This window comes from Rhinopithecus bieti, unplaced genomic scaffold, assembly GCF_001698545.2.
Source record: "Rhinopithecus bieti isolate Rb0 unplaced genomic scaffold, ASM169854v2 scaffold_12155, whole genome shotgun sequence".
Lineage (NCBI taxonomy): Eukaryota > Metazoa > Chordata > Mammalia > Primates > Cercopithecidae > Rhinopithecus > Rhinopithecus bieti.
The window spans coordinates 132,525-144,664 of record NW_016807423.1 but is presented as its reverse complement, the minus strand read 5'-3'; the positions used below and the strand labels follow the sequence as shown (position 1 = coordinate 144,664).

General features: G+C 38.2%; 1 protein-coding gene across 1 annotated transcript; it reads left to right on the top strand.

Moving 5' to 3' along the window:
* Window positions 1-10,191: 10,191 nt before the first annotated feature.
* Window positions 10,192-10,629, top strand: LOC108535596 (activator of 90 kDa heat shock protein ATPase homolog 2-like). Its single transcript, XM_017881681.1, is given in 2 exon segments — window positions 10,192-10,388; window positions 10,491-10,629. Coding segments are annotated over 2 exon segments (336 nt in total).
* Window positions 10,630-12,140: the final 1,511 nt, after the last annotated feature.

Here is a 12,140-nt window from a genome sequence, read left to right as displayed (position 1 = left end):
AAAGGCCAGGACCAGATGAATTCACAGCCAAATTCTACCGGAAGTACAAAGAGGAGCTGGTAGCTTTCCATCTGAAACTATTACAAGCAATAGAAAAAGAGGGAATCCTCCCTAACTCATTTTATGAGGCCAGTGTCATCCTGATACCCAAACCTGGTAAAGACACAACAACAACAACAAAATTTCAGGCCGATGTCCCTGATGAACATCAATGCAAAAATCCTCAATAAAATACTGACAAACCAAACCTAGCAGCACATCAAAAAGCGTATCCACCAAGATCAAGTTGGCTTCATCCCTGGGATGCAAGGCTGGTTCAACATACACAAATGAATAAACATAATCCATCACATAAACAGAACCAATGACAAAACGACATGATTGTCTCAATAGATGCAGAAAAGGCCTTCGACAAAATTCAACAGCACTTCATGCTAAAAACTCTCAATAAACTAGGTATCGATGGAACATATTTCAAAATAATAAGAGCTATTTATGACAAACCCCCAGGCAATATCATACTGCATGGGAAAGAGCCAGCAGCATTCCCTTTTTAAACCGGTACAAGACAAGGATGGCCTCTCACCACTCCTGTTCAACATAGTATTGGAAGTTCTGGCCAGGGCAATCAGGCAGGAGAAAGAAATAAAGCATATTCAAATAGGAAGACAGGAAGTCAAACTGTCTCTGTTTGCAGATGACATGATTGCATATTTAGAAAACCCATACTCTCAGCCCAAAATCTCCTTAAGCTGATAAGAAATCTCAGAAAAGTCTCAGGATACAAAATCAAGGTGCAAAAATCACAAGTATTTCTATACGCCAATAATAGACAAACACAGAGCCAAATCATGAGTAAAATCCCATTCAGAATTGCTACAAGCAGAATAAAATACCTAGGAATCCAACTCAAGGGATGTGACAGAAATAATGTCACACATCTACAATCCTCTGATCTTTGACAAACCTGACAAAAATGAGCAATGGGGAAATGATTTCCTATTTAATAAATAGTATTGGGAAAACTGGCTATCCATATGCAGAAAACTGAAACTGGATCCCTTTCTTACACCTTATACAAAAATTAACTCAAGATGTATTAAAGACTTAAACGTAAGACCTAAAACCATAAAAACCCTAGAAGAAAACCTAGAAACCTAGGCAATACCATTCAGGATATAGGCATGGGGGAAGATTTGATGACTAAAACACCAAAAGCAATGGCAACAAAAGTCAAACTTGATAAATGGGATCTAATTAAACCAAAGAGCTTCTACACACCAAAGGAAACTATCATCAGAGTGAACAGGCAACCTACAGAATGGGAGAAAATTTTTGTAATCTATCCCATCTAACAAAGGGCTAATATCCAGAATCTACAAGGAACTTAAACAAATTTACAGGAAAAAAACAAACAACCCCATCAAAAAGTGGGTGTAGGGTATGAACAGACAATTCTCAAAAGAAGACATTTATGTGGCCAACAAACATAAGAAAAAAAGCTCATCATCAATGGCCATTAGAGAAATGCAAATCAAAACCACAATGAGATACCATCTCATGCCAGTCAGAATGGCAATCATTAAAAAGTCGGGAAGCAATAGATGCTGGAGAGAATGTGGAGAAATAGGAAGGCTTTTATACTGTTGGTGGAACTGTAAATTAGTTCAACCATTGTGGAAGACAGTATGGTGATTCCTCAAGGATCTAGAACCAGAAATACCATTTGACCCAGCAATCCCATTACTGGGTATATACCCAAAGGATTATAAATCATTCTACTATAAAGACACATGCACACATATGTTTATTGTGGCACTGTTCACAATAGCAAAGACTTGGAACCAACCCAAATGCCTATCAATGATAGACCGGATAAAGAAGATGTGGCACACATACACCATGGAATGCAATACAGCCATAAAAAAGGATGGGTTCATGTCCTTTGCAGGGACATGAATGAAGCTGGAAATCATCATTTTCAGCAAACTAACATAGGAACAAAAAACTAAACACTGCGTGTTCTCACTCATAAATGAGAGTTGAACAATGAGAACACATGGACGCAGGGAGGGGAACATCCCACACTAGGGCCTGTCAAGAGTTGGGGAGCTAGGGAAGGGATAGAATTAGGAGAAATATCTAATGTAGATGATGGATTGATGGGTGCAGCAAACCACCATGGCGTGTGTATACCTATGTAACAAACCTGCACGTTCTGCACGTGGATCCCAGAACTTAAAATATAATAAAAAAATTAAATACTTAGAAATTAACCAAACAGTGAAAGCCCATTATGATGAAAACTATAAAGCATGTATGAAGGAAATTGAAGAGGACACCAAAAAATGGAAAAACATTCCATGTCAATAGATTGGAAGAATCTATATTGTTAAAATGTCCATAATTCTCAAAGCAATCTATAGATTCAATGCAACCCCTATCAAAATACCAATGACATTCTTCACAGAAATTTAAAAAAGGTCTTAAAATTTATACGGAAACACAAAAGATCTAGAATAGCCAAAGCTATCCTAAGCAAAAAAGAATAAAACTGGAAAAATCACATTATCTGACTTCAAATTATACTACACAACTAAAGTAACTAAAACAGCGTGGTACTGACATCAAAACAGACACACAGACTAATGGAACAGAATGGAGAACCCAGAAACAAATCCATACACCTGCAGTGAACTCATTTTTGACAAAGGTGCCAAGAACATACACTGGGGAAAAACAACCTCTTCAATAAATGGTGCTGGGAAAACTGGATATCCATATGCAGAAGAATGAAACTAGACCCCTATCTTTCACCATACAAAAAATCAAATCAAATCAAATCAAATGAGTTAAACACTTAAATCTTAGACTTCAACCTATAAAACAACTACCAAAAAAACAAAACAAAACAAAACAAAAAAACCATTGAGGAAAGCCATGGGACTGGATTAGATCACTAGTGGGATGAGTGGTGAGTGGAAATGAAAGGACAAGGGTTTCAAGAGCTGAGCCCTGGTGATCCTCCAATCCCCAGCTTGAGAGCATGGAGGGAATAATTAGAGAAGTAGGAGGGAATCTTTGTTATGAGCAAAGTTGTGTAGGAACAAAGGCTACCAATAATGTTAGAAATAAGGGCAGGGAAGGTCATGAAGGGCCTTGAATGGCAAGCTAAGGGCATCATTGGAGGTTTACTAAAAATACAGAGTCATGGTCAGATTCATGAATAGAAGGATTGCTCTTGCAGCACTGAAGAGATGAAATGAAAGTTAGGGTGGGGTAAGCCTATAGGCAAGGAGACCAGGAAAGAATCAAGGCAAGCATGTAGCCATTATATCAGTCTATATCAGGGCCAGTAGTTTCCTGATACAGATTTTTTTTTCTTCTTGGTCTTTTTGTCCCTGGGCTCATCTAGCCCAGAATGTCAAAGTCTCCAGGGAATTGTTGGCCAAAGATTCCAGTGGACTTCCCTGACTTGGCCTGAACTCAGAAAAAAAAGGAATTGCTGAGGTCTCTGTCCGTGGTGCTGATATGTAAATCCCCCATTTCCACCTCTAGAAGGCACACTTGCATTCTTGTCTCAGCTCTCAGGACTGGCACAGAATTAACAATCCCAGCATCACCCCACACATGGCCAGAGGCTCAGAGGACTTGGGCCTGGTGAAAGGATGGTTTTGGGATGTGTGTCTGGTTCTACTTCTGTTTAAGTGCCCCAGGTCATATTTGCTTTGAGGGAGTCTTGGTGACCAGACTGAGAAAAGCTTCGTATCTAGGAAACAGGAGGGCTCTGACCCGGCCACTTTCCTAGGCTCCACCCCACCCTATAGTTGAGGTTGTTAGAGGTGGCCAGAGTTTGGCTAACCCTTAGTCTTGTTTCTCATAGTGGCCTGATTCCCACTCTGCTCAGCAGTTATCCTGAGCAACCTGTAGGCACAAACTTTCTGGCATTTTGTCTTTGCCTGTTACCTCTTCCTGAAAGGTCCCTTTATGATTCCTTCATCTAGATAAATTCTCAGTGCTATTGCAAATATTGCTGTAAAGTGAGTTACACACATTTTTGGTTTTCCAGGGAATATAAAAGTTATGTTTACATTATACTGCAGTCTATTAAATGTGAAATAGCATTATGACTAAAAAGTGTATATACTTTAAGTTAAAAATACCTTAGTGCTAAAAAATGCTACTGCTTCTCTGAGCCTTCAGTGAGTCATAATCTTTTGTCTGCTTGAGGGTCTTGCCTCCATGTTGCTGACTGCTGACTGATGGCTGCTGACTGATCAAGTAGTTGCTGAAAGCTAGGTTGGCTGTGACCTTTTCTTAAAATAAGACAACAGTGAAGTTTTCCACATCAGTAGACTCTTCCCTTCATGAAATATTTTTCTGTTCTATTCTATGCTTTTGATAGCATTTTTCTGACAGTCAAACTTTTTTCAAAATTGGAGTCAATTTTCCCAAGCCCTGCTGCTGCTTTATCAACTAAGTTGATGTAATATTCTAAATCCTTTGTTGTCACTTCAACAATGTTCACAGCATCTTCACCAGAGGTAAATTCCTAAGAAATCACTTTCTTTGTGCATCCATAAGAAGCAACTCCTCACCCATTAAAATTTTATCATAAGATTGCAGAAATTCAATCACATCTTTAAGTTCCACTACTAATTTTACCTCTCTTGCTACTTCCAACATATCTGCAGTTACTTCTTCCACTGAAGTCTTGAAACCCTCAAAGTTGTCCATGAGAGTTGGAATCAACTTCTTCCAAACTCCTGTTAATATTTCTATTTTGACCTCCTCTCATGAATTATAAATGTTCCTAATGGCATCTAGAATGTTGAATCCTTTTCAGAAAGTTTTCGATTCACTTTGCTTAGATGTAACTGAGGAACCACTATCTTTGGCACCTTTAGCCTTACAAAATGTATTTCTTTTTTCTTCTTCTTCTTTTTTTTTTTTGAGACAGGGTCTTGCTCTGTTACCCAGGCTGGAGTGCAGTGGCATGATCTTGACTCACTGCAACCTCTGCCTCCTAGGTTCATGCAATCCTCTCACCTCAGCCTCCTAAGTAGCTGGGACTACAGGCAAACTTGACCAGGCCCAGTTAATTTTTGAATTTTTTTGTAGGGACAGGATTTCTCTATGTTTCCTAGGCTGGCCTCAAACTCCTGGGCTCAAGTGATCCACCTACCTTGGCCTCCCAAAGTGCTGGGACTACAGGTGTGAGTGACCACACCTGGCAGTATTTCTTAAATAATATGTGAAAGTCAAAATTACTTCTCGATCCATGACTACAGAATGAATGTTGTGTTAGCAGGCATGAAAATGTTAATCTCCTTGTATATCTCCATCAGAGCTCTTGGGTGACCAGATGCATTGTCAATGAGATGTAATATCTTGAAAGGAATCTTTTTTTTTCCTGAGTAGTAGGTCTGAACTGTGGGCTTAAACCATACTGTAAGCAAATGTGCTGTCATCAAGTTCTATTGTTTCATTAATATATCACAAACAGAGTAGATTTAGTATAAATTTAGCCCTAGGATTTTAGAAATGGCAAAGGAGCATCTGTTTCAACTTTAGAGTTACCAGCCCATTAGCCCCTAACAGAAGAGCCAGCTTGTCCTTTGAAGCTTTGAATCCAGGCATTGACTTCTCTTATCTAGCTAAGAAAGTCCTAGATGACATCTTCCAATAGAAGGCTGTTTTATCTACATTGAAAATCTGTTGTTTAGTGTCATCATCTTTATCAATGATCTTACCTAGATCTTCTGGTTAACTTGCTGCAGCTTCTACATCATTTGCTGCTTTGACTAGTATTTTTATGTTATGGAGATGGCTTCTTTCCTTAAACCTTCTAAACCAACTTCTGCTAGCATCAAACGTTTCTTCTGCAGCTTCCTCACCTCTCTCAGCCTTCATGAAATTGAAGAGAGTTAGGGCCTTGCTCTGGATTAGGTTTTTGCTTCAGGGAATGTTGTGGCTGGTTTGATCTAGCCAGACAACTAAAACTTTCTTCATGACAGCAATAAGGCAATTTTGATTTCTTAACATTTGGGTCTTCACTGAATTAGCACTTCAAGAACTTTTCCTTTGCACTTATAACTTGTCTAAGTGTTTGGTGCAAGAGGCCTAGCTCTTTGCCTGTCTTGGCTTTCAACATGCCTTCGTCACTAAGCTTAATCATTTATAGCTTTTGATTTAAAGTGAGAGATGTGCGACTCTGACTCTTTCACTTGAACACTTAGAGGCCATTGTAGGATTATTATTATTACTTTTTGAGACACAGTTTCACTCTGTCACCCAGGCTGAAGTGCAGTGGCGTGATCTTGGCTGACTGCAACCTCTACCTCCTGAGTTGAAGCGATTCTTGCGCCTCAACCTCCCCAGTAACCGGGATTATAGGCTTGCACCACCATGCCCAGATAATTTTTATATTATCAGTAGAGATGGGGTTTCACCATGTCGGCCGAGCTGGTCTTGAACTCCTAACCTCAAGTGATCTGCCTGCCTCGGCCTCCCAAAGTGCTGGGGTTACAGGTGTAAGCTACTACGCCTAGTCTAGGATTATTAATTGGTCTAATTTCAATATTATTGTGTTCAGGGAATAGACAGGCTCAAGGAGAGGGAGAGAGATTGGGGGTGGCTAGTTGGTGGAGTGGTCAGAACACACACAACATTTATCAATTAAGTTTGCCATCTTATACGGGTGTGGTTCCTGGCTCCCTAAAACAATTACAATGGTAACATCAAAGATCACTGATCACCATAACAGATACAATAATAATAAAGTTTGAAATACTGCAAAATTACAGAAATGTGACACAGAGACACGAAATGAGCATGTGCTGTTAAAAAAATGGCACAGATAGACTTGCTTGTTGCAGGGTTGCCACAAACTTTCAATTAAAAAAATACTCAGTATCTGTGGGGTACAATAAAGTGAAGCACAATAAAACAAGATAGTCCTGTACCTGGTTCCAGAAAGCCTTCCCTAATTTCTCTTAGGCTGCTTAAGTGTCTCTTGCTTTTCTTCCTTCTCTTTTGCTTGACACCATGTGCAAAATCAGCTGATGTACAATCTTGTCTCCTGACACTGTCATCTTTGGCTCTTGCATAGACCTCTTTCCCTTCTTCCCTCCTTCCCCCTTTTCCTTCTTTCTTTTTCATCTCTCCCTTCTTCCTTTCTTTTTCCTCTCTCTCATGTCTCTCTCCATATCCACACCCACTGTCCAACTCACAACCCAACTCAATCCAAGAAGTAACATCAACAGCAATAATTTATATTTAGGTGTTCATCACCTTTTCCCATCCCTGGGAAATTTATCATCCTGAAATTTATATTCATAATATTTTGAATTAAAACTATGTATGCGATGTATATTTTTAGTTTTAGTTTTATTAAAATTTATGAAAAGTGTGTCATGCTGTACACAATCTTCTGAGGCTTGCTTTTTTTTCTTTCAACATAATGTTACCAAGATTTGTTCAAGTTGCTATGCAGGCTACAGTTCATTCAATTTTGCGGTATATACAAAATATTCTTTTGTGCAAATGTATTACAATTTATTTATCAATTTTCCTGTCAATGAGCATTGGAGTTGTTGTCATTATTTTGCTACTACAAATACTAGTACTGAAAATATTGTCATACATGTCTCTTGGTGCATTTCTTTTTGTACAAACACACACATACACATGTACACACATATTTTGAAGTGAAATTTCTGGGTTGTAGAGTATGTCAAAATTCAACTTTACAAGATAATACTTTTTTTTCCAGAACAGTTGTGTCAAATAACTCTCCCACCAACAATGTATAGTAGAATGGTTGACCCACATTCTCTCCAATACTTGCTGTTGCCAGACTTCTTAATTTTTGAAAATTAAATGAAGGTAACTTGAATTTCATATTTGTCTTTATCTTCCCTTATCAGTAATGAGATTGAACCAACATTTATTGAAGATGTGGTTCCCTTTCCTGCGAAATGTCTAATCATGATTTCTGTTCATTTTTCCTACTATGAATGTCTGAGACATTTTATAGTTTGTTTGTTTGTTTGTTTTAGATGGAGTCTCACTCTGTTTTCCAGGCTGGAGTGCAGTGGTGCAGTCATGGCTTAGTGCAACCTCCGCCTCCCAGGTTCAAGCAGTTCTCCTGCCTCAGCCTCCTGAGTAGCTGGGATTGCAGGCCCACCACACCTGGTTAATATTTGTATTTTTAGTAGAGATGGGGTTTCACTGTGTTAACCAGGCTGGTCTTGAACTCCTGACCTCGTGATCCTCCCGCCTTGGCCTCCCAAAGTGTTGGGATTACAGGCATGAGCCACCATGCCTCTATAGTTTTTGATATAAATCCTTTGCTGGTTTTTGATATAAATCCTTTGCTGGTTATTTGTTACAATTATTTTCTCCCAGTTTGTAAGTTATCTGTTTTCTTTCTTTAAAATGTCTTTCATCAACAGAAGTAATTATTTTAATATAGTTCAGTTTATTAATCTTTTCTTATACAATTTGTTCCTTTTGGGTAGATTTTAAAGGAATTGTTCCCTAGATCAAAATGATAAAGATATTAGGCTACATTTTATATTAAATATTTTGAAGTTTTTTATTTTCCCTTTTGGTTTTTAGTCCATCATGAGTGGATTTTTTTGTGTATGTATATGGAAAAATAGGAATCCAATTTCGCCTTTTCCATTTCTATAATATTGTGTGATAGGTCTATTTTGGGGCTGTCTATTCTAATCCACATTGACCAATTTGTACCACTACACTGTCTTAATTACTGTGATTTCATAATATGTTCTGATAGCTGGTAAGATGAGTCCTTCCTCCCTCTTTTTCTTCTTCAGAAACACCTGGGATATTCTTGGTCCTTTCCTCTTCCATATTAATTTACAATATGTTTGTCAAGTTTTATTTTAAAAAGCCTGTGGAGATTTTAATTGCGGTTGCAGTCAATCTAAAATTAATCTTTTAACTATATTGAGTATTTCTATTTATGAACATGAGATGAATGTCGCCTTCATTTGTTTAGGTCTCTTTAATATCTTTCAGTAAAGTTTTTTTTCTAAACTGTTTATTTTGCAAAAATTGTCAGAGCTACAGAATATTCATAAGAGCAGTAAATCAATACCTATTTACCCTTACCACATTTGCCTCAGCTGCCTATGTAAGTATTAATATGTTTTCTATTCTAACCTCTTTGAGGTTAATTTTCTCCTAAATTATGAAATTTCCCCCTTCCAAATATTTCTACATGTAACTCCTAAGTACAAGGACATTCTTCTGAATGAATGCATCATAATTATCACACTGAGAAAATTTAATACTGATACATTGTTATCCTCTAATATATGATCCATTTAAAAAACTCTATCCCTTCGATGTCCTTCACAGCCAATTATTTAGCAGATCAGGATCCAATTAAAGATCTCAGATTATGTTTTGCTCTCTTGTCTCTTTTTTCTCCTTTAATCTGGAACAGTTCTCTAGCTTGTTATTAACCTATGTGAATTTTTTCTTTTATGATGTTCTTGAAAGTATAGGCCAGTTGTTTGGACAATGTTCTAAAATATGGATTCAAAAGGGTTGGGCCAATTTACAGTCCCATCAGCATTTGTATAACTGACCCAATCATACAACGATTGGTAATTGATTAGGCCAAGTTACAATTCCACCAGCAATTGTATGATTGGCCAGCCTGCACAGTCATGGTTAAGTGAGGCTGGAGAACCCATGTTGGATAGTGGAGGAGCGGGAGGACGGGACTAATGTGAACAGCTGGCACTGAGTGGGATGCCACCAGCTGGTCCAAAGAGAAGCTCCAGGAGCTCCTGGTGGTCATCGTCATGGAGGATGAGGCTGGCCGCTAAGAGATCAGCAAGCTGAAGCGAGCTGAAGCAGGTGGAAGGTAAGGTTTCTTGCAGCATCCGCAAAGGAAAGCTGATTTTCTTGTATGAGTGGAACATCAAACTGGCCTGGAAAGGTATCATTAAAGAATCTGATGTGAAGCACAAGGGATTGATTAAAATACCCAATCTTTCTGAAGAAAATGAAGTAGATAACACTGAGGTGAACATGAGCAAAAAGAAAGGAGATAGGGATATACTGAATGATCTTGTGAAAACTGCAGGCACTGCCAAGGTCAGGGAGGAGGTCCTTGGAGATTACCTGAAGGCACTCAAGACAGAATTTACAATGGGAATGGTTTTACCAATGAAAACTATGGCAACCTAGGAACTGATTTTTAAAAGAAAATGGAGTGAGAATATCTTGCAGGTTCAGGCCTCATCTCCAGTGACACTGGGTATAAGAATTCCCACTATGGCTTGTCCCATGAGGGAACAGTTTGACACAACTGTAGAACAGCTGTACAGCATCTTCACTGTGAAGGATTTGGTGCAAAAATTTTCTAAATCTCCTGCTGTATTAGCAGCTGAAAAGGGAGGGAAATTCCAAATGTTTGATGGGAACATCACTGATGAATATATAGAATTGTTAACAGATAAAAAAGTCATAATGAAATGGAGATGTAGGAACTGGCCAGAAGGGCACATAAAATTACAACTGGACTGTAAAGGAGTTCCTACCTGTAAAAAAGAGAACATGAAATTGTTGGCAGAAGCAGCATTTTGAAGAAATAAAAGGTTTACTGTGCTGACCACCCTAAATGGTTGAATTAGTTAAATTTTTATAAGGCATTACTTTTTCTAAGCAGAAAACATGTCACATTTACCTTTTCCCTATCCTTCCTTTTCCTTTTAAAAGAGGGAAAAAAATCCATGAACATATAACTAATTTAAAACATTGTTTGACTCTTTATTATAACTATACTCTGCATTGAGTTAAAAGTAGCCAACAACCTGAAATTAGGTATTAACCTGACCTTCCATAGATGTTCCCCTGGAAATTGATCAAGTCCCTGAGTGCAGATAGTTGATGTTTCCTAAGCTAAAGTTTGTCCTAGAGCAAGCTTGCTTGCAACTGTCCTTTTAGTTCAAGATGACAAAAATAAATGGCATGTTGATACTATTCCTTTCACTTTAGTTAAGGTGTGCAGATTTTTGGTAGGGAGACAGTGGCATGTTGCATTTAAAAGCCTGTTGAGGCTGAGTGCGGGGTGGCTCATGCCTGTAATCCCAGCACTTTGCGAGGCTGAGGTGGGTGGATCACCTGAGGTCAGAAGTTAGAGACCAGCCCGGCCAACATGGTGAAACCCTGTCTCTACTAAAAATACAAAATTAGTGGACGTGGTGGTGCATGCCTGTACTCCCAGCTATTTGGGAGGCTGAGGCAGGAGAATCACTTGAACCCATGAGGCGGAGGTTGCAGTGAGCCAAGATCGCGTCATTGCACTTCAGCCTGGGCAACAAGAACAAAACTCCATCTCAAAAAATAAAAAAAAATCATGTTGAAGTAAGGGCTAATTGGCTAATTGGCTATGTTGTGCTCCACTTCTCCCTGCTGTGGTTTTGCACTTTGAGCTGGAGAGGATTGAGAAGTCTATGGGGATAAGTTAATTTTGTGGACTGCCAGTAACACTTCTAATGAAATAGCATATAGTGGATAAGTGTTTCTCCTCACTCATGGTTTTCTCAATACTTTCAGCTGAGAAGACTGAAGCAATGTATGTAAACCAATGAAAAGTCATCACAATCAGTTTAATTAAGTGCACAGAATAGCAATCAGTCATATCAATAAAAAATTATTTTAAAAATTGTCATGTGGTTGTTTCCTCATGATAGATTTAGGGTAAACTTTTTTTTTTTTTGGCAGGAATGATATTATAGATCAGTAACATGCGTGTCACATCTGAGGGCATACAATGTCATTTGTCTAAATATTGGTTATGTTAGCTTTAATCACTTTATTGAGGAGATATCTCTCAGTAATGTGTTATACTTATTTGTATATAGATCCTACACAACTTTGTGTTACATTTATGCCCTAATACCTTATAATTTTGTTGCTGTTAGTGATGGTATCTTTTAAATATTGTTTTCTACAGTAATTTTTTGGTTGCTGGTATATAGAACTGCACTGACCTCTGTATATCAACCCTCCATCCAGTTGCCTTGCTATACTCTCCTAATAATTCTAATAATTTGTCTATGGATTTTTTGTTTTGTTTCATTTTATGCAGACAA